General features: G+C 49.1%; 2 protein-coding genes across 2 annotated transcripts; one reads left to right on the top strand and one right to left on the bottom strand.

The window, feature by feature from the left end:
* Positions 1-186: 186 nt before the first annotated feature.
* Positions 187-13,412, top strand: cfap100 (cilia and flagella associated protein 100; the record flags this gene model as incomplete). Its single annotated transcript, XM_079748426.1, has 15 exons — positions 187-214; positions 324-368; positions 548-639; positions 976-1,153; positions 1,232-1,296; positions 9,847-10,010; positions 10,206-10,286; positions 10,432-10,760; positions 11,047-11,137; positions 11,224-11,266; positions 11,606-11,760; positions 12,051-12,186; positions 12,385-12,587; positions 13,065-13,158; positions 13,302-13,412. 15 exons carry the CDS (start codon positions 187-189, stop codon positions 13,410-13,412), a joined length of 1,815 nt encoding a protein of 604 aa, XP_079604552.1.
* Positions 13,413-16,626: 3,214 nt separating this feature from the next.
* Positions 16,627-25,026, bottom strand: LOC307083502 (uncharacterized protein). Its single transcript, XM_079747411.1, has 10 exons — positions 23,025-25,026; positions 22,485-22,637; positions 22,319-22,397; positions 22,066-22,196; positions 21,625-21,795; positions 20,008-21,362; positions 19,834-19,918; positions 17,796-17,968; positions 17,611-17,712; positions 16,627-17,464 (listed from the first exon to the last, which is right to left on the bottom strand). The coding sequence occupies exons 1-10, from the start codon at positions 24,949-24,951 to the stop codon at positions 17,378-17,380; spliced, it is 4,263 nt and encodes a 1,420-aa protein (XP_079603537.1). The 5' UTR covers positions 24,952-25,026; the 3' UTR covers positions 16,627-17,377.
* Between the last annotated feature and the right edge of the window lie 379 nt (positions 25,027-25,405).

Below are 25,405 nucleotides of genomic sequence, written 5' to 3'. Positions count from 1 at the left end.
CTGAAGTCGGTAAACGATCAGCGAAACTATCATGCTTCACCGAGTCAATACTTTGGGTGAAAGTAGATAATAGGACGCAGGGTATGATCACGACACCTGCCTAGAATTAACCATCTAAATGACATGAAGGGTGTCCAACCAAAGTGCATCAGAAGACTTCATTTAGGAAACAAGTCGCCGACTGCGATGCCGTCGCCAACCACGGTCTCCTTAAGTAAGTCGGCTCTATGTTTCGCCTCAATTTTCTCTGTGATTTAGACCAGCCTGCACCACTTCGATAAAGTCTACTGTTTGGTATTGATTAATGTTCCACCGGCCTTCAGGCCCTCTGCGAGTCCAGGACTGCCCCCTGGACCCATGTGAACCAGGTAGGCTAAAGCAGGCCAAATGAGGCATGCTACAACGCTATTCAAATGGACCATTTAATATTTTATACACATGTAAATAGATTTACGTTACTGCATATTTAGCTGCTTTGCAGAAATACATACAAATGTGGTTTACCATACGACTGAACCGTCTCTTACCATCTTCTGTATGGGTTGAGGCGGGAGAAAGAAGCCCCAGCAGAAACCCTCCAAACTCCCCGAGGACAAACACTTCCTCCTGCACACTGCTGGCCGGGAGCACCATCGAGAAGTACGCGCATACACATGTCACGAGTGTGTGTGTGTGTGTGCGTGCGTGTGTGTGTGTGCGTGCGTGTGTGTGTGTGCGTGTGTGTGTGAGATAGTCCTGTAGTCACTTGATTCACTCCGCTGGGATCGGACCAGATTCACAAGAGTATCTCAAGGACAAAACATTTCAGAACTGCTGTTTAGTTTGGAGAAACTACTACTCTTCTCCAAAAGGTATCTGAAGAAAATGAAAGGTTCTTCTGAAAATATTGAGGAACTGAAGTTAAGAACAAGCTAGGAAAAAAATTGTTGAATTTCTTAGGCAACTTCTTGAAAATGCCGGACTTCCTCCATCCAGGAGAAGTGTCGCTATCTGGCGCTGCCAGTCCACGAGAAGCTGTCCTACATGGGGCGCATGAAGGCCTCCCAGAGGGAAACGAGGAGGGGGCTGGAGCCACCCCAGGACCAGGAGCAGGAGGGGGGTGACAGCCTGGCGCTGGGCAGCCCCGCAATGAGAATGGCCATGATCAGACGAAGTGAGTGTTTGGGGTGAGGTAGTTGGGGTTGGTCTGAATTCATTTATATTAATGATATACTTATGGTCCCTCCCCCAGGAAACATAAAGAAAGAGAGCATGCAGGAGTTCCTGTACAAGAGGCGGGAGCTGTTTCGGCAGGAAGTAAGGACCAGGAGAAGGTTATTGGCCCGTTGTGTTTGTATGATCGGATGACTTTGAAACGAGGTAGAAACTGGGGGCAGTAAGCAGTGGTCTAAGACGGGACATGGAGGGTCCTCTGGGATAGTAGTTGGAGTGCGAAACGTGGATGTGGTTCGAGAGCAGAAGAAACTTGGTCAGAAAATATAATCATGACCAAGAACAAGATATCTTACAACATAATAGCAGGCCTGTCGCACCAGTTACTGAAGTTGGTCATGAGCGCATGTGCCTGCAGCTCACACACACACATTCAGCACGCGCGAACGCACACATACACCGCAAGCATGCACATACACAGCGCATACACACACCGCACACACACGCACATAAGCACGAACATACACGAAGACGCACACACACACACACACCGCACATCAAGACAAAGGCAGTGACACATACACAGAAGCGCACACACACGCAAGCGCACAACCTGCACATCAAAAAAAAAGGCAGTGACACACAGTGACATTATGTTCTTAAACATAACGGCTCCGCCATCGACACGCGCGCAGGTTAGAACACACAAGCACGCACATACATCGCAGCGACACTCGCCCAGGTAAGACGTTATGTTTTTAAAGGAGACATATTAGTGCGTTTTCACAACAGTAAACATAGTATTTGAGTTCCAGAAAACATTTTTTTAAAGCTGTTTGCTGGAAATAGCTTTTAGGAAAAGAAATCTCGCCTGTTTCGCCTGACACCAGAAAATGCGCTGTTTCTGGTGTCTGTAGCTTTAATGCAAATGAGCTGCAGCCCATTGACCAATGAGCTGTCAGACTGAACCGCAGCATGGAGGAGAAGGGATTGTTGCCGTTTGCTGACTCCTGGAGCTCTATATCTATATAATATAATATAACATAATAATAATATTATATACAGGTATTTATATAATATATCTAATATCACGGCCAAAAGCTATTTGCGCCTCGGATGATATAATGAATCATAAAGACTGCGTCTGACATCTCTGGTACTTCCACAACAAGTAAAGACTCGTAGTGGGGGATATCTCGGCCATGGTTGAGAAGAATTGGGGGGAAGGAACTTCGGCCTTGACTCTCTGAAGTCCATGAACCGCGACATGGAGGAGAAAGGGATTGTACTCCGGGAGCTGAGCTGCCGGACTGCCGCTGCTCCGGCGGCAGTCCGCCGGAGCTGCCGGACTTCCACCGAAGCTTCAGCAGCAGGTCCGGCCACCATCAAAGTTGTCCGGTCACCTCCAAAGCTCCGGCGGCAGTCCGGCAGTCCGGCATTGTACTCCGGTAGCTGAAATGCCGCCGAAGCTTTCCAGCTGCTCCGGCGTTGTACTCCGGTAGCTGAAATGCCGCCGAAGCTTTCCAGCTGCTCCGGCGTTGTACTCCGGTAGCTGAAAAGTCCGGCGGGGGTAGCTCGGCGGCGGTCCGGCAGCTCAGCTCCGGAAGTAGAATCCCTTTCTCCTCCATGTCTCCTCCTCCGGACTGCCGCCAAAGCTCCGGCGGCAATTTGGCAGAGAAAGGGATTGTACTCCCGGAGCTGAGCTTTCGCCGAAGTTCCCCCCCGCCGGATCTGCTCGTCCGCTGGTCTACAAAATCATAGCTATGCTCTGATTGGAGGGGGTGGGGAAGTGGGAGGTAATATTCAACTGTGCCCCCTTCCTACGTAGGAGGGGGCGCCGAAACCGACTCGCTCGTTTGGTAACTGTAGGCGGGCCACTTTCAGAAATACATCTCAGTCAAAAAAACATGTACAGACTTTTTTCAAAGTTTGTATGCGTGTGGGAGCGCCATATATATATATATATATATATATATATATATATAATAATTAATCAGTTTTTATAGCGCTTTTCTAAATACTCAAAGACACTTTACAAATAAGAAAGGAATACATACAGACAGTACAGACACTCAAACAAAAGGGGAAAAAAAATAAACAACACCACAACAATAGGCAACACATTAAGAGAGTGGAAGATGGCGGAGGATGATTTGTCAAATGTTGTAGGTGGTCCTGAAGGGATAGGTTTTAAGTTGACTTTGGAATGAACAGTGTGTCATAGTTTCGGATGGCCAGAGGGAGGGAGTTCCAGAGGGTAGGGGCAGCGATGGCGAAGGCTCTGTTCCCAGGGTGCGATACTTGGTCTTGGTGATGGAGGTGAGAAGGTTGGCATCAGCGGAGGAGTCTAAAGGGCTGGAGCCCACAAGTTGATAATCATATGCGTCCTTTGAGACCCCCTTTGATATAAAAGAGACCCCAGGTCTATAGCTTACTTGTTAATGTCCTCGACTCAGTCACCTATTGCATCACTTCCTTTAGTGCTTCGGCCTCCTAATTGATCATTGTAGTATAATTGAATGATCTCTTTCATATAAACTTAGCACAAAAAGTAAGGAAATTTGTGTTTGGTTGATTATTTCTCTGTGGTAAAAATGCTTTTTGGCAATAAATCTTATACCGTTGGAAAGCCTGTATAGTTCCTTTTCAAATGGTGCCCTATTTGTAAGGAACATGCACTTGTGGGGTGAGCAGCAGAGCTGAGTATTTGGGTTGCGGCCTTGAAAAATTTGCCAATGCCAAACAGCTTATTCTGCCATTGACTCGTTTGGTTTTTGGTGGGTTGGATGATTGAAGTTTGAAGAAACAAGACATATTGGCAATTTAACAATTTATTCATTTCACAAACAGGAGCCTCAGTAGCGTGTGGAAGAACCATACAACCACATACCTCATGCTGGTCACCAGCCTGGTCACACAATGCTGTGGGATGGCATCCCATTCTTCAACCAGCATTTGTCGCAAGTCAGCCAACGTGGTTGTGTTGGTCACTCTGGCACGAACAGCACGCCCAAGTTGATCCCACAAGTGTTCAATGGGGTTGAGATCAGGACTGCTAGCAGGCCATTCCATCCTCTCCACTCCCACATTCTGGAGGTAGTCTCTGATAAACCCCGCCCAGTGGGGGCGAGCGTTGTCATCTTGGAGGATAGAGTTCGGTCCCAGACTGTGGAGATATGGGATTGCCACTGGTTGCAGAATCTCATCTCTATATCTCTCTGCATTGAGATTGCCTCCAATGATGACAAGCCTCTTTTTTCCAGTGAGGAAGATGCCGCCCCACACCATCACACTGCCTCCACCAAAAGATGTTATTCTATCGGTGCAGCAATCAGCATAGCGTTCTCCGCGTCTTCTCCACACTTTGACGCTATGATCCAACTGCCGTAGGCAGAATCTGGACTCATCACTGAACATAACGTTCCTCCACATGTTCAGGTTCCAGGGCACGTGTTGCCGACACCAGCGCAAACAGGCCTGATGGTGAAGGGCAGTCATGGCAGGACTCATGGCAGCCCTATGAGACCGGAAATTGGCTGCATGTAGTCTGTTCCGGATTGTCTGGGCAGAGAGCCGTCGGCCATATCGTCCTGCAAACCTTGACTGCAAATCTGTAGAAGACAGCCTAAGTGCTGACAGGGTGATGAAATGGTCTTCTTGGGGTGTCGTCTTCTTGGGACGCCCACTTCGCGGCCTGTCTTTGACATCCCCCGTTATATGGAACTTGGCCTTCAGTTTGGAGACGGTACTAGGGCTCACTCCAAATAATGCCGCAACTTGGTTTTGCGGAACACCAGCTTGAAGTTGCCCTATCGCAAGGGCCCTTCCCAGATCAGTCAAACGCGGCATGCCGATTCTTGGAGCATACACTTACTGACTGTAGCTGTACTTACAGTAGTAGGGCCCAGGCTCACCTGGGGGTACCAGAAGCTCAAAACAAGTGTCAATAGCAACAGCAAAATAACCTGTTTGGCAATGGCAGAAAAGATTTGGCAAATTTTTCATGGGCGAAACCCACATACTCAGCGCTGCTGCTCATCCCACAAACGCATGGTTCTTACAAATGGGGCACCATTTGAAAGGGAACTAAACAGGCTTTCCAACGGTATAAGATTTATTGTCAAAAAGAATTGTTACCACAGAGAAATAATCTACCAAACACAAATTTCCTTACTTTTTGTGCTAAGTTTATATTATACCACCACCACTGGGACGTGGCAACAATTCTCCATATCCATATGGGGAGGGGGGGTGCTTGTGGACAGTGGGGGTGTACACTAGACATAAACAGGAAGCACACTCAAGACGAGGAATGACCTCTCACACATATTTAATTAATTGTTTCAAATAACCCTGCCTCGTTAAATCAATGAGCTTGGTGTTTTGCTTTCAAGAATAGGTTATAGGCTGTGTCACTATAAAATCTGTCCATGCGCGTCTCTCAGAGTGACGTAACCAGCCACCAGACAGCGATTTAAAAAAAACGTTTTCTTTTTTAAACAAAAACATATTCCAAGGTGCCTTTTGAAGGAAACCTTGGAATATCTGTCTATTTCCTAACCAGCGGACCCTAGTTCACGTTAGGGGTGTAACGGTACACTGAAGTCACGGTTCGGTTCATACCTCAGTTCAGACATCACGGTTCGGTGCGAGTTCGGTACAATGAAGGGAAAAGAAAAAACAAAAATGCAGAAGGCAGTTTTTTATTGTCTCAGGTTGTACCACCTAGTGTCATACAGTCTCTCCCCTGAGCTAGCTGCAACAGCCTGAACTGTGTAATCTAAAATGTAAACAGTAAACAATAAGTACCCCACATCACCTCCAGACTCCATCTGTAACTTGTAAGCATAATAAGACAATCAGTTATAAAACTGAAAATTCATCATGTTTTATTTAAAGTGAAAGTGCAAAGTACACAGAATTTGCCCATTTCCACCGGAGGGTGCGGGTCGGTTCGGGGCGGCTTGGTAGAGTAGTGAAGGTGAAGTTCAGCGCAGCTCAGTTACGGCTCGCGTTTCCACCGTCGACAGTACCCTTATTTAAACCGGATCGCGATAGACTCGGCAGCTACGTTAGCATCATGACCTCATAGCAGCCCGAGACAGTGTAGCCTTCTAATTAATCCAAGGAAAAAGAAGAACGCGCACAATGAACAAAGACAACAAAGACAACAATGTAGGACGTCCAAGAAGGACGGCAAATTTTTGTGCAACATTTTCTTCAATAAACGAAGCTTTCGCCGTTGTCCAGAAATACCTCGAGGATAATGTGTTTGTTTATTATCCCCGTCTCACGGAAGTGCGATTCTGTTGACCAATCAACGGACGGCGTGTGTAGCTCGAACTTGCCGGCACCCTTTAAGGCGTCTGAGTTGTCCCTGAAGATTGCGTATCTAACCTTAGTTCGGGATTACATTAATTAATTTGCACGCCAGTTTTATTTAATTTTATACTGTGTATTCTCCGTGTAAATCCATGCAACGAACCGTGACGTCCGTACCGATTCGGTTCAATACGAATACATGTATCGTTACACCCCTAGTTCACGTGACGCTGAGTCACGTGACGTTGATGCAGGCCCATTGAAAAGAAAAGGCCAAAAAAACGTAGGTATGTCACATGTTTAAAGCCGTTATTGTATTTAATTAATTAACAATTATTTAGTTATAATATTATAAGTAGACCATAGCTTTTATTAAATTATCGTAATAACAAGATCTGTATCTGACCATTGACCAGCCTGAATGAACTTCATATTGACGGTATGGCACTATTCTCGCACACCCATCTTGAATTTAATAGACCATTCTCGTTGCTTGAAGTCTGGTGGTCTCCGTAGCCTATATAATAAATAAAATAAATAAATATCCTAAAAACGATCCAATAGGAAAGATGCGTCGATTAGTGCCATAGTCGGGTAAATACAGGAGTGAACGGGCTGCTGGAGCACCCGCTCTGAACGTCAAACACCGCCGGGATGGCATAACATTTTAGTGATTTGAACCCCTGCAGACGACGCCGAAGGGTACCTTTCCCGTCAGTGACCTACGCTAAAGTGCCCTTGCCAACAGTCAGTATTCACGTTCTCGGAGTGAGACTGTGTTGTCAATACATACCCTACACACCCAGGAGGAGGAATGACCTCTCACACATGATAACTTAACGAATTATTTCAAATAACCCTGCCTCGTTAAATGTGTCCGTGCACATCTCTCAGAGTGACGTTATAGCCTAGGCCTACTAGCCACCAGACAGTGATAAAAAAAGAAAAGAAAAGAGTCACGTTGAATACAAAAGAAACTTATTAATTACAAGTCTAAACTGTGGGAAGTAGAACGATATGGGGGACGAGAGCGTGCACTGTGCAGCCCTTCTGAAGTCGAAAAAAATCTCCCGATTGAAATGCATTGGTTTAATATTGAATTAATTAAATATTAAAATATATATTATGTATGTATATAATTTTTTTTAATATAAAATGATTTAGTTATAATATTATAAGTAGACATGTAGCTTTTATTCAATTATCGTTATAACAAGATCTGTAGCCTAGACCGTTGAAAATCCACTTCCACCAATTTGTAAGTGTGGTTCAGGTATACCAGACAATATTAAACTATTCATAATATAAAAACGATGTAAAAAATAAGGTTATGGGCCGAATTCGGTTAAAATTCAGCCTCTGCTGGCCCACAACTAGATCGTCTCATTTCCTCGTTACACGCTTTCATTTAATTAGCTTTAAATTATTATGACCATGGAGCCTTTATTTTCTTGCGATTATGATTACATCCTTTCTCGTTATAGCACTATGAATTCTCGAAACACAGTGGAAAAGAGAGAGAGGGAGCCACAGAGAGGGACACTGATGCACTGCGCAGCCAAGTTACTGATGGGCTTAAGAGGGCCTCTCCTATATAATGAATATTTATATATATATATATATATATACCTATGCATATTCAGAGAAACGCTCCAATCCAAAATGCATGGGTTTACATTTCGTTCTGTGAATTACGACTAATGTCGGGCAGCGGGGCTCCGGCGGGAGACAATCGCCGGCAACAATCCCTTTCTCCTCCATGACGTGGTTCAGTCGACTTCAGATTGATGTGGAAGTGGAAGAAACAGAGACGTCAAAGAACCCGACGCAGTCGTTTGAGATTCATAATATCTTCTGGTGGTTCTTCTATTATTTAGATATAGAGCTCCAGGACTGTAACGCAAGTGTTGTACACTTCTTTTTTATTTGGACAACCGTTCTGCTTTTGATGTTATGGCGCACAGTGGCGGTGGGTCAATAGAGGGCACTAGGGCGCCGCCCCTCCGTGAAATATTCACTTGAGTATATCTGCCAACTATTAATCAACTATTATCAATATGCAATAAATCAAAAAAAATAAATAGCGTTTATCCTCGTTTAATTGTGTGATATACTTGTCACTGCCAGCAACCATTTAAATGCGTCTGAACGTCAATGATTTGGGCTAGGCTAGTTATTGGTGATTCGAAATAAAGCCCTCCTCCAAGTCAGGGGCGCCAGCCACGTTGAAGTCAATGTAAGCTCGCTAACTGTTTGCTGTCTATCAAGCAGAGACAGCTTTTCATTGGCGCAAGAAAATTCGCCCTCGGGTCGCACCAGTGTGCGTAGCCAGGCCAATGGTATCGCTTTTCTTTTTTGTTATCACCACATGATTGGACAATTCAGCGAATCAATCAAATAGGCTTCCTCCCTCAGCAGCAATCGCGCAACAGAACTACATGAAGAGAAGAGATAGATTGCTAACTAGCAGAGAGTTATAAGCACTTTGCACCCTTTTCAGTGGAGGAATTGAACTCCCAAGCAATGTTATACTTAAAAGGAGCAAGTAAGTTACATATTAATTTAGTCTTTCGGCCTGTAGCATATTAACAAAATGAAGCAACTGTCCCATATTTCTAACTGCATTTGAAGTAGACATTGAGACTCACAAAAAATGGACGCTATAGGACAGTGAACATGATTTGTCTCAATATCAGAATAACAACAATGGGTCAAATAGCAATGGCTGGTGGAGTGGCCATAAAGTAGGTCTGTATGCAGTGTGAGCTTGTCCAGGCCCTGCAAGTCAGGATGTAGGCTATGAATCTGAATGGATAGTAGGTTAATAGGTAGTGGCCTTCCCCAAAATGCACCAGAATACAGGAAATCAAATCTATTAAATTCAATTATTTTTATGGGGGGGGGGCCCAGACCCCCTGTCTATCACTGGGCCCCACCAACATTTTGGATCACCAGCCGCCACTGACGGAGCATAACACGTTGGGTTGTCTGACGTCTCTGGTATTTCCCCAACGAGACTCGTAGTGGGGGTTGTCTCAGCCATGGTTGAGAAGGAATTGGGGGAAAGGAACTTTGGTGGCCCCAGTGGTGATAGTACACAGACTCCTTAAGGGTCCCGGGCTGGCTGGATGGCAGACGTACCCACGCAGGGCAGGTGCACCACATAAAACTCACGCACACGTTCTTAACACAAAGAAACCTAATACGACCGGCCAATCAAATGATGGAGTGGTGTGGGGACCTTGGGGAGACCCCGGACCACGGGGAGACCCCGCTTCAGGGGGAGACCCCGGACCAGGGGGAGACCCCGCCTCAAGATGTCCTTCCACCTGGGCTAGCATCACCAGCCTGGGTTCCTCCACCCTCTCTCAGTACTCTGTGATGGTGAAGCGGGCTGAGATCCAGAGGCTGGAGGAGGCCCACTCCCTGGAGGAGCAGCGGATGCAGAAGGCAGAGCAGCTGCTGGAGCAGGACCAGCTGCTGTTTGAGAAGTTCCTGAAGGAGAACAACCAGAACTCGGTGGAAGCCATTCAGATGTGAGTCACCCATGTGAAGACGTAGAAGATGGCCTGCCCGTTGGGACTCTGATTACACCAGGCTTTGGGATCGTTGTGTTCTCCTTTAAAGACATGTCTGATAAGCATGCATATGAGGTGATGAAATAAAGAAATATACATATCATGCAACAAATTCCAATGTAATTTCCCTTGCCATGTCTGGTCATTTGACAGTGCTGAAAAAGAGACCAAGTGCAAACTGGAGAAGATGGCTGAGATCAAGAAACTTACAACGGAAATGCTCTCAATTAAAAGGTAACTTCTATTCGTGGTACAAACGTGGTGTTTCCTTTCAGTAGCCATAACTGGCCCTCAAATCTGTACACTCAGTGGAACAATCTCATCAGTAGCCCAACATGGATTGTGATTCTTATGAACCCTTTGTGTGCTTCTCCATCAGTGACATCTCGAAGAAGGAGGAGAAGCTGAAGGAGTATCAGATGTACAAGGACTTCCTGTTCAAGCTGTCCCCTCCGGACTGGAGGGACGCCCAGGAGGCCAAGGCCCAGCAGGCCAAAGACCTGCACGCCAAGGCCGACGAGGCCAAAGCCCTGCTAGGCAAGGCCGGGCTAGCCGCTGCCCAGCCTGCCAAGGCCCGGTCAGGCAGAGCCCAGCCAGCCAAGGCCCAGCCACACCGGGCAAAGGCAACACAGGTGGACCGAGACACGGCTGCTGCCCAGGACAAAGGAAAGGATCCAGAGAGCAAGGGAGGAGGGTCAAAGCATGAGGGTGAGCAGGATGTCCTGTATCAACATACATCATAGTTGAACCTTACAGCAGGCCTGTTGGAGATGGGTTGACACAGTAAACAGCTTGAGGGACTTGGATTGATGTTTGCTCTACATATAACAGAAAAACCCCACGCCTAAGGGCTAAGGTCAGTCCCTCCGATGTGCAGGAGACCTTAGAGCTTCAGAACTCCTACATCATGTCATCTTGTTAGAGGGATCAAACTGGGGTGACTGAAGAGGGGCGCCCATTAACAAACGTGAATAACCCTTTGTTCACTCTGTAGGTTCCCCAAGGAAAGTGTCCGCTCATGGTCCAAAGCTCCCGCCCATCAGAGACCCCAAGCACCGGTCCTCAGCCATGAGCACCGCTAGACAGTAAGAGCCATACCTACCTCCACACAGGTACTGTCCCCCTGGTGACGGTACCTGACCTGACCTGGGGCCTGTTTCCTGTGTTTCAGGACACCTGAATCCAACCCCAGCACTGATGGCTCTGACTATGAGGTACCCTAACACATCAAATATAATCAAATGTCCCCATTTCTTTCTTTTGTTAATCTCATTTATTTCTCCATTCCTGCACTATTCACTAGCCAGCCCCTCTACCCCTTCATGGACTTTACAGATGAACAAGTAGTGTCCTTTGCATATGCACCCATTGCATATGCTCCCTCCTTCCCTGGAAGGAGGGATCCCTCCTGGTCCTCCTCAGGGTCGCCTCCTGCTCAGGGCTCGTCCTCCATGGGGCTCTGAAGCCCTTTGAGGTTGAACCGGGGACGAGGACCAAGGGCTGCTCTACAAACCCACTAGAGGGGAGTGACTCTGCCCCCAATCCCCCTGTAGGAGGAGCCAGAGCTGTACTTCACAGAGCCGGAGCAGCTCCTGGACCTGCTGACGGAGCTGGAGGAGCAGAACCTCACGCTGATCCAGAACTCCAGAGAGACCGAGGAGGACCTGGAGGACCTCCAGCGCACCACGGCCACCAGCAAGCAGAAGACGTAAGACCCCCCTCTGCAGCTCCTGAAGCCCACTGCCCCGGGGCGGTTGGGCGTGGAACTAGTGGTACTAGTCAGGCCTGCACGGTACACATGGCCATGAGATAGCCTCACATTGGATAGAGTCGTGGACTGTAGGTTGACCTGTCTTTGGACCACGTGTAGCTTATGAATTCTGGTCCGTATTGATATAACGTCACCTCCCACCATGGAGCCCAGCCAGGTGCGTCAGGTCGCATAGAGAGGTTGTGATGGTAACACGCGTGTGGTACACTGGGCTTCTCCATGTTCAGGGAGAGGGACACGGAGCAGCTGAGCGCCCAGATAGACATCATATCCCAGACCATCACCGCAGAGAAGGAGCAAGCCGCCGAGCTGGAGCTGAAGGCCCGCCTCTACAACTTTGGGAAATGTAAATCAGTGGAAGAGGTATGCAGGAAGTTATTCATTATCTTTTCATAGACGACAATTGATTTACTTTTAATTCTGCCAAAACGAAAGCCAATTAAGCCCCGCCCCATCCGATAGGAGACACACCTTTGACTCTAGCCCAGTGTCATGCCGACCAAAAGGGTTTGGGTGTATAGGATCCACTGTTGTCCTCACCTCTACGGCTCTGCATCACAGGACCAGATGCTGGAGGCCCTTGGCCGCAAGGTGGAGGAGGTGTACCGCTGCTGCGTGGGCGACGTACAGGCCAACCTCACCACCATCCAGATGCTGGCAGTCATCGAGAGCCACCTGCTGCAGCTCCTGGAGAACATGGAGAACATACCCCGGGACACGCTGGACCAGGTGGAGAAGATGAAGGACCGGGAGAGGAGGATGAGGTGGGTGGCCTTGAGACTACTGGGTCGGGAGGAAGATGGGGTTAGGATATACCTTGTACTGTTTAGTCTCTAGTGGTTAGTGTGTTTTCTCCCTACTGAAAGGTTCTTGGTTCTGATCCTCAATGTTCGCAGTCTGTCCGTAGACCTCCTATGTAAGAAGCCTGTGTCTCCCATGTGTGTGAAAGTCCTGTTTGACACGTTGGTCCACACAACCTCTTCCCGACATGCACTTTGTCACGCTGCGCCAACAACCTCCTAAGGCTTTGTGGCCCGTATGTAAGGTACAGGACGTACTGTGTGCACGTCCTGTTCCTTAATCCCATGCATCTGAACTCACTGACGTCACTTTGTACAAGTGTCAGTAAACTGTTTCAGTTTTAGTTTCCGACAGAAGCAACTACATTAAGTTTCAGGAGCGTATGAACTAAACTCCTGAAACACCAACACATGTCAGCGCCCCATCACCCCGCTCTGCAGGCAGCGCGTGCAGAAGCTGGCGCAGCAGAAGCAGCATCAGGAGGACCGACTGAAGAAGGCCATGGAGAGGACCCAGGCCAACAGCAGGAAAACAGTCCGTCTTCAAGCACAACATTAGAACACAAAGAACCACTCGTACACCACACATCTTCTACATCTGGTAACATCTGACAGATTGCCACTAGTCAGGTCATAGATGTTTGCATGGTGTAATGTGCATTTGTTCTCTCGTTACAGAATAACAGACGGTTGATGCCCAGATCCAAGCCTGTTACAGCAAAGATCAAGTACAGCAACGTGAACAACGGCTCGGAACAGGACGAGCTGCACGCCTACTTCTTCACCTGAAGAAGCATAGTCTTAGTAGTAGCCTTAGGTACATCCTACACTAATAAAATGATTAGATGTATGTGTATATTATAGAATCTGGCTTTTCCCTTTTACAATGTCAAGCAAGTCAAGCTGAAGGTCTGGCAAATCCCTTGTTAAAAGGGGTTATATAATGCCATACGGTACGAGTGTGATTCGCCCTTACAAGCCGTTTTGTGTTTTAGTGACAAGCGGGAGTGTCCACCTAGATGTATGATGGCTAGATGAGCGTCATTTGCGGCAGATTTTCAAATGGCTTGAAATGGCTAAACACTAACACACTTTTTGGCCTAATATAACCCCTTAAAAAAGGTACTGCAGCTAAGATCTAACATCTAATGTTGAGTCACTTATTAGAAATGCCATAGCCATCCAGTTTTAGAAATGCATTGAGAATATTTGTTTTGAGTTGACATTGCCTGCATCTTAATCCTTGATGCCAATTCTTCGTCAGGTTAAACATGGTCTGGTAGAACAATACATTTTGCTTTCGCATTTCATTTGCAAGAAGAATCTTTACTAATGAAAAATAAAGGTATGTCAATTTGTACTAAAGATTGAGATCGACAAAAGTTCTGAAAGTAGGGTGTACAGACTGTAGTGATTGTGCTTAGATTTTTAATACATCTCTTGCATTTGGCCACTGCCATTCTGTAAACCAGTTAAAGGGGACATATCATACCACCAGGTGTGGGTGTGATTAGCCATTACAAGCAGGTTTGAAAATGTGCAGCATTGTGACATCACAGGTTGGCGTGTCCATCTATCCGTCACACATCTAGATGGACACGCCCACCTGTGATGTCACAATGCTGCACATTTTGAAAACGGCTTGTAATGGCTAATCACACTCACACCTGGTGGTATGATATGTCCCCTTTAAAGGTCCCATGACATGCTATTTTATGGATGCTTTAATATAGATATTGGTGGACAACTAACACAGTGTTCAAAGACGTTCCCGAACTTCAGCCGTGGTGCAGTTACAGCCACTCCGAGCCAGTCGCACATTGAGCTTCCCCCAAAAGAAGCCGTTTCAGTGTCTGTAGCTTTAATGCAAATGAGGAGGAGCGAGGCGGGTCAAGGAGGAGGGTGGGGGTGTGGCCCTGAGCAGCATGGGGCCACGGTACCATGCACTCTGTTTACAGTGGTGTATGGCGAGGTGCACGCAGCCTTCAGCCGTGTTCTGTAAATATTCTACAACACACGGGAGTCCTGGAGCTCTCTATGTAAATAATATCATATTATACATAGATATCTATATCATATTATAGATATTATCACGGCCAAAAGCTGTGTGAGTCTCCAGACGATATTATGAATCTCAAACGACCGTGTAGGGTTCTCCAACGCTCTGGTTCTTCCACGTCCACATCAATCTGAAGTAGACTGAACCACGACATGGAGGAGAAAGGGATTTTTGACCGCGGTTGTCTCCCACCGGAGCCTCGCTAACGAGGGACCGCCGCCTCAGCAGTGGTCAGCGCTTAGGCACCACCGCCTCCTGCAGCGCCGAGGCGGTGGTCCCTCGGCAGCGGGAAGTGGGGCTCAAGCGGGAGACATTCACGGGCAACAATCCCTTTCTCCTCCATGTTGTGGTTCATGTACTTCAGGGAGTCAGAGCCAAAGTTCCTTTCCCTCAATTCCATCTCAACCATGGCTGAGATAACTCCCACTACGAGTCTCGTTGTGGAAATACCAGAGACGAGAGTCCGACGTGTTATGCGCAATGACACCAACAGCATATACAACACTTTGTGTGTACTAGGGCCCGACCGATATTGATTTTTGAGTGCCGATGCCGATTATTTTCAGAGAAAAATTACGATAACGATTTAATCGGCCGATTCTAAAAAAAAAAAAAAGCATTACAAACTGCTTCACCAGTAGGCCCCTTGGTGAAGTAGTCCCAAACCTTGCTATGAGTCTTATCTGACATCTGTACCTCCCAATGTGCTGCGCTCGTGAGCAGTGACTAACACGTGCGCACTGAGCAGTATGGTCTCACCGTTAGTCTACAGTATAACAAATTAACATGGCCTCGGACCTAAAGGAAAACAGGCACAACATGCTCAAACAACGCGTCTTGTGTACATTGGTGAGGTGAGCGCGCAGCTGCCTGAGCGAGCGTGTTTTCATGTTGTACGGTAAAATTCAATCTCCTCTTTTTTACTCCGGCTAAAGTTGCTAGTTAGCAAGGCTAGGTTAACTTTACTGTATTTGAAGGGTAGTGGGGGGTTAGGTGTACTTTTCCTTTTTTTAAGCATGACCTACACGTTTAAAAGGACCAATTGTTCATTACACAAACTAGTTATAAACTTACCGTGGGGGGAAACTCTGCTCGGTTTATCCAATGAGCTCAGCACATTCAAGCTACATGCGCTCGGGTGTTGTGTCCAAAAATAAGTGCGGTGGGTGAGACTGAGAGCCTTTCTTAAGTAGAATGGAGTAGGAGCGCACTCTGCTGGATACTAAGCGCAATAACATTTCAAAAAAAATAAAAATCGGTTGTAATCGGCGTCTTTTGGCAGATGTTCATTATTTTCAAAAAGGCTATAATCGGCCGATTAAATCGGCAGGCCGATGAATCGGTCGGGCCCTAGTGTGTACGTGTGTGTACGACACACGCGTTACAGTCCTGGAGCTCTATATCTAAATAATATATAATACATAGATATCTATATCATATGATACATATTATCACGGCCAAGCTGTGTGCGCCTCCAGACGATATTATGAATCACAAACGACTTTGTCGGGTTCTCTTACGTCTCTGGTTCTTCCACATCAATCTGAAGTAGACTGAACCGCGCGCTGCCTGCTGCCGGCTGCCCGCTGCCGGGCGGTGCTGCTTCGCGGCGGTGGTGCCTCGCGGCAACCGGCGGCAGGCAGCATGTCTCAGTTTATGTACTTCAGGGAGTCAAAGCCAAAGTTCCTATCCCCCAATTTCTTCTCAACCATGGCTTAGATAACCCCCACTACAGTCGTTGTGGAAATACAAGAGACGTCAAAGAACCGACGTGTTATACGCCATAACATCAACAGCAAACATTTTTCCAAAGGTGAGCAGATCACCTAGTGCTCGTTTTACACCGAACGCAAGTTTTAGCCACTGGGGGACCATAGGCAGGCTAGGGGAACTCATATTTATGTTAGAAAACTTCATAAAGTCAGATCTTCATGCCATGGGACCTTTAATAAATAACAAATAAGGAGATAACAGGAACTTCAAATGAAGCAGCACATTTTCAACATGTAAAGACTGCCTTAAAAAACGAGGAGAAAGAAAAGCGGTGAGGAAGGAGTTCACGGTAAGAGGACCTCAGTGGAGACGTGTCCTCCAGCGAGGCCCTTGAAAACACTCAGCCCCAGCTCAAAGCATGTGCTTGTGGGCTATCTATGGATTGGCGCATGACGTCATGTAGAGTGCCAGGTCCCAGGTTAAATCATTGGAGCTCAAAGTGAGGCCCCTTCACACCGGCAGCAGGGCCCCGCCCTGACTGCCGGACAAGCAGGGTGTGTGATGCCACTCATCGGAGAGCTCCTTAAGGCACCTAGAGCACAGAGTTCTGAACGTCCACAAGGTGCATCTCGAGCCTGGAGCAGAGTTATGAACATCCACAAGGTGCATCTCGAGCCTGGAGCAGAGTTATGAACGTCCACGTGGGCCATGAAGAAGACAGTAAAACGTTGAATTAGAACAAAGATTCAGCAACAAGGCGAAACAGGTCTCATTTAAATAGAGTGCCATTGGTCTTGATTGTGTAAAAACTGGGTTTCTGGACTGGTAATAGAGGACAAAGCAATGATTATAAGTGTAATCATTTCAAGGTGCATAACGCCAGGACCAAAGCCTTCTGTGGTCCCATGGTAACCATTAGCAGCTCAGAAGATCCAAACAGGATGGGTGTGTCTCTGGAAACTTGACCGGGCTCCAAAGTGTTCTACTCCAGATCCTGCAGATTGATGGTGCTACCGGTGAACTGGGAGGTGTCCGAACCGTTGTCGTCCTCTGGCATCACTGATGATTCCTGGAATATTGCCAACAGAACAACAATCAGCTTGCACAGGGCTTCCAGAACACAAACCTCATAATATATGCACACAATACACAGACTCAAACTGCAGCTTTCTGGGAGTTTGACTCCAAACTCGTACAGTGGCGTCGAAATGTTACCTGTAATATGTTGACGGGCAGGTCGACGGTGAGCTGGGAGTGGGAGCTGGAGGGCTGGGAGCTCAGCTGGAAGGCCAGGTCCCCGTCACTAGGCGGGTCATCCTGGAGAACACCACAGAAACAAACGGCTGTCAAAAGTCTCTCCAGGCGGTCAGCAGCAAGGAGGGTTGTTGTTGACATCTTACCTGCAGTAGTTGTATCTGAACATACTGGGTCCCAGTGACAGGGTCTCTGAGTGTTAGCCCTCCACTGGCTGCTGTGTGGGCACCGTCGGGATAACGAACACTAGAAGGAACCAACGACGTCAAGGCACTGCCAGCTTTTCCAACCTTGCTTTTTCTCTGGCTCAACCCTGAAGCTGAAGTAAACACAGGGGAGGAAACCATCAGTGGCTGTGGTCAAAGGGCTGTAAAGTTCAATGAGGGTGGCATTATACTGACTCTTTACACTCGTCCCTTGGTTACCAACACAACAGCTAATCTAAATCAGACCTGCAAACTCCTCCGAGTAAAAAAGGTGACAGTGGCAGGAGGGGGATGGGGGAATCATCCCTGGGCGGGATTTAGCGTGAATATTCATTACGGAGGTTGTAGCACACAATACAATGGAAAGATTTCAAATGACAGACTTGGATGCAAAATGTAGCCCTTTATTATACAGAAATTTGCTGTTGGTGTATTAGCCTAGGACAACTCCCTTACCAGATTATTTATCTAAATAGCCCTATGTTGTTAGAATTTACTAACTTTATGCAAGGTTCGTGCAGTACTCGGCGTTGACTCGGTCCTAAAAATACAATATAATTGTCAATTATATCACATTGAAAAAGCGGTAGCTAACGTTAGTTGAATCAAGCAAACAAATAGCTGTTGTTTTTGCTCCAAAAAGCTTGACTTACCTCGAGTTTAACACAAGATAGTTCCTTCAAATTAGGGCAGTATGGTATGGACTAAAATGTATATCACGGTATGATTTGAGGCATAGACGGTAACGGTATTATATCACGGTATGTTCATTTTATCTTCTAATTTCGATATAAATGCCTCTGAAGGGGTAAAATACTGGTAAGGCAGCAAAACTGCATAAAGGAGTTAGTTACTTCCATCTCTGAAAAACACTAATGTTTAATAGTATGGATTTGTTTCTCCACTGGCTTGCCGACCTTGCCGTATAGTTTTGGCATCCCAATTTGGCTAAAGTGTGTGCGGGCAGGTAAAGCATACCTGGGATCGAGTGTTTTGACCATCTTTTTAAAGCCCTTTCTATCGACATTTTGAAAGGGAACCATGTCCTTACACAGGTAAACAGTGACGGCGTTTTTTATCTCGTGCCACTGCTGGCATTTTGTCGCAAGGACTGGCTTTCAAAATGCCTGCGGAAGCAATGACTGATTGCAGAGACAGCTTCACGCTACCAGCGTCTGTCTCGTACTGTGTGGAATGAGACTATTACACAAGCAGGCAGGAGCGCTTGCTGCGCGCCTGCCTGCTTGCGCAATAGCATGCTGCCTGAGAAGGCAGTATCGCTGTCAAATCTGTCCCTGGGAAAAGTAACGTGGTGCCGAATTGAAAAAGGAACTATGTTTCGTTACCATATTTTCAGTAATTGCGCATAATTTTACTTTTTACATGAAAAAGTAGTTAAGTTACTGTATTAACACGTTACTTACTTTGTTACGAGTTACACACAACACTGTCTACCGGTCACACGGTAATGTCAAAATCAACCGTAGCGCAAATTCACACTGGTGTACTTTCTATACCGTGTATACCGTAGGCCTACACCCAGGGCCGGCGCTCGGCAAAGGCGACCTAGGCGATGGCCTAGGGCGGCAAATGCCTTGGGGGCGCCCTCTGGTGGCACCCTGGCTCTGCCTACACCCCTACTTCAAATTGACGTTAAGAGTTTCCGTCAGACTCGCGCAGTAGCCAGGCGTCTCATCCAAAGGCGAGCTCAGTTGGCGCTGTGTGCTTCAAGATTCTGAAGCAAGTGCTGAGATTCCGATTGGCCCAGAGAAATGTCAATTATAACAATTATCCAATAACGTTTCATATGAAGGACAGCCTTCCCCGCACCCCCCCCCCTTAAAAAACCTCTCCGATTCTACCCGATTCACGTGAATGACCCAGTTGACCAAGAGAACGGCGATGGTCGCCGAAAAGCGACAAATTTGCAGGTGTGCTAAATCCCCCCCCCCCTTCTTTAGTCAGGTTAAGGTCTTACTGGAAGAAGCAGGTGATCCTTTCTGCTTCTTCTTCTTGGCTAGCTGGATGGCCCTGTAGTCCGTCCTGGCTGAGCCTCCACTCTCCTAGCACCCCCCAACAGGAACACAGGGTTAGCGATCCTTCATAACTCACAGTGAGTGGTGGCGTGGTGTCACGCGGTGCAGATGCTCACCAGGAAGCTGCAGGGAGACACGGCAGGGCTGGTTTCCGGGTCCTTCTGCGGGCTGAAGCTGCTGCTAGGGCCGGGGAACACAAACTGGCCCGGCCCCTTCCCGCCTCCCTCCTGGGGACCCAGGCCCTCTACGCAGTCCAGCAGGGGGCCCGCTGGGCCCTGACCACGTGCTAGCGCCACCTTAGAGGGCGACTGTGCCAGGAGGTCGGGGCCCGGGGCCACGGGCAAGGAGGCGGGGGGCGGCCCCCCACTGAGCACACTGGAGGCGGCCAGGTGGGGTGAGAGCCCGTGTTCGGCCGACATCGCGGTATCGGGGGTCTGCATGCTGAGAGCACCCAGGGCCTCCGGCGTGACCGCCTGCACGTCGTCCAGGTTGAGTGTGCCCTGCGGGGGCAGCACGTGGCCCACTGTCCCCTCCAGCCCCTGGCTGTGATGGGAGGCCATGTCGGCCACGGCTGCCAGGACCAGTGGATCCACCGTCTTCATGGTGCCACCTGCCAGGGGGTGGCTAGGGCCTGTCTGGTGGAGGGCGTCGGGCCCTGCCTGGTGGTGGCTAGGGCCTGTCTGGTGGAGGGCGTCGGGCCCTGCCTGGTGGTGGTTAGGGCCTGCCTGGTGGTGGTGATGGTTGGGGGCTGTCTGGTGGAGATGGTTGGGGGCTGTCTGGTGGAGATGGTTGGGGGCTGTCTGGTGGAGATGGTTGGGGGCTGTCTGGTGGAGGTTGTTGGGGCCTGCCTGGTGGAGATGGTTGGGGCCTGCCTGGTGGAGTTGATTTGGGCCTGCCTGGTGGAGGTTGTTGGGGCCTGCCTGGTGGAGTTGATTTGGGCCTGCCTGGTGGAGTTGAATGGGGCTTTCTTGGTGATGGTGCTTAGGGCCTGTCTGGTGGTGGTGATGATTGCTGGGGCTTGTCTGGTGATGGTGGTTTGGTCCTGCCTGGTGGTGGTGGTGGTGGTTGGGGCCAGCCTGGTGGTGGTGGTGGTGGTTGGGGCCAGCCTGGTGGTGGTGGTTGTTGGGGTCAGCCTGGTGGTGGTGGTTGTTGGGGTCAGCCTGGTGGTGGTGGGGGCCGAGTGCGGAAGTGACCGACGAAGGGTCAATGGTGAGGATCCCCGAGCTCACCAGGGAGAAGTCTGCTGTGGAGAAGGCGACCGCCACGCCCCCACCTACAGAGGCCACGCCCACTCCCAGGCCGGCAGGAGGTGAGGGAACCCTGGGAACGCTGGAGAACAGGGAGCTGAGGTCCAGGTTGCTTAGAGGGTCGCTCCCGGGCACACAGGGCCCTGCGACCGTCGTGGGCGTAGAGCTGACCAGTTCGCTGCTGGGTGTGAGGGTGGGCGTGTTCTCCATCTGGCTGAGAACATCTGCATGGCACGAGATACGGCTCAGTGAGTCATGGCAAGGCAGAAGGACATTGGTTTTGATTTACAGATCCCATGAAATACCAAGAGTTTAATGTATCCTGGAGATGTGTGAAAATGCAGTACATTTTCAGAGTGACGGCATCAGTACTACAGTTGATTAAGCCTCCGTCAGGCATTACATAGAGACTGTGGTTGTGACTGGATCAAGGCCCTAACTACAGAAGACAACATTGTGGAGCCCTGCGTGTGGATGCGTACTGACCCGCCGTGAGGTGGTGATGTTTGACCATGTGGCTCTTCAGGCTGCTCCGGGAGGAGAAGTGCTTAGAGCAGTCGGCCATGGGGCAGCGGCTCCGGAGCGCGCCGGGGTCCTGCTTGTGCTTCTTGGAGTGGATGTAGAGGCTGCTGCGTGCCGAGAACTTGGCACTGCAGCCTGCCAAGACAGCGGCGGCCTCTCAGCAAATAAACCAACAACAGCTAGAGATAGCAGGCTAAACCCACTGAGTGTACAGAGACACACCCATCAGCAGCTATACACACACACACCATGCTATACACATTGAATATGAAGAGAGACATTCACTAAAAAGCACTAAGGATCCCAATTTTTTGGAAAATATGACTTTACAGGAATGCTCGCTCAAAATGTTAGCAATGACAATATCTATGGAGTGCGTCAGCAGGGTGCCGTTAATGTTCCTACCTTCGGCATGGCACTGGAAGGGCTTGGTGCCCAGGTGGGTGATGCTGTGGCCCTTGAGGTGCTCCGCCCTAGTGAAGGACTTCCCACAGCCCTCCTCTTGACAGGTGAAGCGGCGGTCGTCGTCGTGCTTCCTGGGGAAGAGAGAGGAGTGGCATGGTGTGGAATAACATGTTAGCGACAGTTATCATGGCCCGGATATCAGGCCTTAAAAAAAAAAAAGACACTTTAACCAGTTCATCGTTTGTTTCTTTACCGTTTGTGTCGCAGTAGCTTTGACATGCTGGTGAACGACCAGCCGCAGCCCTCAGAGTCGCAGACAAACGGCCTCTCTCCTAAAGGACACAATACATTCAGAGTCAGACACAAGCCGCCTCTCTCCTGGAGGACAACACATTCAGAGATTGTGGTGGGGGGCGTACCGGTGTGACTCCTCAGGTGGATCTTGAGCCGGCAGGCCTTGTCGTACAGCTTGCCGCAGCCCGGGTAGGAGCAGGTGAAGTGGCCCGCTTCCCGGAAGTGGGTGCGGTTGTGAGAGAAGAGGGCACTGAAGGTGATGAAGGTCTTCTCGCACCCTGGGGAGGAAAGGTGAAACAATCCAATACACAAACAAAATGGGAATACATGGCACCATACTCCTGAGAGAAAGGTCCCTGCCGCGGCGAAGCTTTCCCTGCCTGAATCACAGCGGCGGAGACCACTGGTGCAGAGACTGATCCATTTGTTATTTTTATAACGCAAAAAGTAGGATTGCTGCGTGGACCTCAGAGGCCTTCGGACCACTCATTGGTCCAGATACGACTGTTACGGAAGAGCTTAAGCGCAGCCTTAAAGTTTCAGAGGACGCGAGGTGAAGTGATCTACACTGATACCAGCTACTGAGACATGATTGTGATCATCGTTGAGAATATTAAAATGGGTAGAGAGTCATGGTGTGTCAAAGGCCTTGCTGCAGGCGTTACCTGGGAAGTCACACTTGTGGGGCCTCTGGGGCTCAAAGTGGGCCCTCTGGTGGTTGGTGAGGCGCGTGGCGCTGCGGAAGCACTCGCTGCACACCTGGCAGGCGAAGGCGTTCTCCTGGGCGTGCACCTTGAGGTGCGCCTTCAGGTTGTACACAGTGGTGAAGCGTCGCCCACAGCCCTCGAACTGGCAGGTGTGGGGCCGCTGCTTGTCGTGGGACTGGAGGTGGCGCTTCAGTTTGTAGGAGGTGGTGAACGCCCAGCCACACCCCTCCACCGTGCAGCGGTACGGCCGAGGGTCCTCTGCGTGGTTCAGAAGGTGGATCTTTAGTTTCTGCCGGTTGTCAAAGATGCTGGGGCAGCCGGGTTGGGTACAGCCAAAAGATATGGTGGTTTCCTTCTTAGACCTGATGAAGTGCACGGACTGAAGCTCATGATTACCGTCACAGTCTAGGGTGCTTGCGGTTTTCGAGCAGGGGGTGACGAGATCACTCTCTGTTATGGCACATAACGTGCCCACTTCCTGTTTTATGATTGGACAGGCGTCCAAGGAGGACTCCGTCAACGGACAGTCATCCACCAGGGCCAACTCTGAGTCAGCACCGGACAGACCCGCCCGGGGCTCGTGTTGACTGGAGGAAGCCACCGCCAGCGTGCTGATCTTGCCTATGGATTTGGTGCCGCTGTCATAGTTGAGGAGAACGATGTCCTCGTGGTCTTTCATGCCCAAATGTTCCTTCAAACTGACCATGTCGTCATCTGTGTGGACATAACCCTCTGGGGGAGCGGCCAGTGTAAGTATTCCGTTTTCAATCGTCACTATGATGCTTTGGTTATTGATCATGATAGTTCCCGAGAAGGTTTCGTTTGCAGGGCAGCTTGTGGACGCAGTGTCTGCAATGTTATTCTCCTCAAGACCTGATGGGTCGGAAATAAAGTCTGAAGTGTCCATGTTCTCACTGGTGTTCATAACGACCAGGTTTTCTGAAATCAACGGCCCCAGCAGCTTTCCATCTATCCTCTCAGGTCCCACCTTGACCTCCACCCTCTCAGGGCCCACCTGGTCGGTTTGCCGGAAAGCGTTGGCTTTGCCATCGGCAGTTAGAGCATTGAATAGGCTATCAACACACTCGGCTTTCATACAGGCCTTACCGTGGACATAATGGAAATTCTCGTTTGAATAAAGCACATTAGTCGTCTCCACATCCGTCGAGTGATATGGATTCATTGTTGAACACTCCGGATCTTTACCGTTGATCGCATCGTCCGTTGGAAATAACTCATGCCTCCCGGGTCGTCCCTCTTCCTGAACCACACTGAACACAACACGGGGCTCCTCCGTGGCTCGGTGAGGGAGAGACGCGTCGAGGCTCCCAGGGGCCGTCCGCTGCAGGGCGGAGCCGCCTGCACGCTGCTGCCGTGCGGAGCCGCCTGCACGCTGCTGCCGTGAACCCGCAGACTGGAGCAGCTGGGAGGGCTCCTCTCCCCCCCGGAGCCGCTGCTCCTCTTCCCCCTCCGAAAAGGGAAACGCCATTTGTATCGCTGCATCCCCGCCTTCCACGTCGTGTTTCCAGACGCTTCTTACGTGTTTTTGCGACAGTAAGTCCGTCTCTTTCACGTTCAGTCCGGTATCGGTGACCGTAGCGTCGCTCTGAGGAGGATCCTCGCCGTTCGGTCGCTGTTTTCCGACCGACAAGCGGGCCACGCTGCCATGTTCCGCCAGTGGGCGAAGCGGAGGAGTCCCCGGCCTGCTGCTGGGGCTTTCCTGGTGGGACTGGTCCGGGTCCGCAAGTCCATCAGACCCGTTTTCCTTCGACAAAGAGCGAAAAATGGTGTGTGTGTTCGATATAAGCTGCGACAGAGCCTGGGTGTGTGTGGCGCCATGTTGAGAGTGGATGTTCGGGGCACCAGAAAGCCCCTGTATTTCCATCTTGGTATCCCTGTAGCAGCGGCACACGAAGGCCCGCCCTGCGCGGACCCGGAACTCCACTTCGTACTTTACAGACAGCCCCTTCCGACCTCATTTAGTTTAATGAAAACACGGACTGGACTTCTGTATAGTGGATTTACGTAGATTTTGAGTGGCCCCTTCCGGTAGAGCCCATGGGACCTATGTGATCGAAAAATATGAATGGGTTTAAATGGAGAGAAAAATATTATTTTCTGGTCCTAGTCTTTATATGCCCCGGATTACACATATGTTGTTTGTGGATTTAAATGATAATTTTTCATGCAAAGAAAAATAAACATTTTCGTGAAGAAGTTTGATAATGTTAGGTTTTTTCCAAGGGGAGGATAACAGCATCGAAAGAGGTGAAAACCATTATAAGTCGGGGCATGTGGAGAGTTTCAGATATGCCGATGGAGAGATTGTCGGTCATGTC

The sequence above is a fragment of the Pollachius pollachius genome (genome assembly GCF_949987615.1).
Source record: "Pollachius pollachius genome assembly, chromosome: 12".
NCBI lineage: Eukaryota > Metazoa > Chordata > Actinopteri > Gadiformes > Gadidae > Pollachius > Pollachius pollachius.
This window is presented reverse-complemented; position numbering and strand designations above follow the sequence as displayed.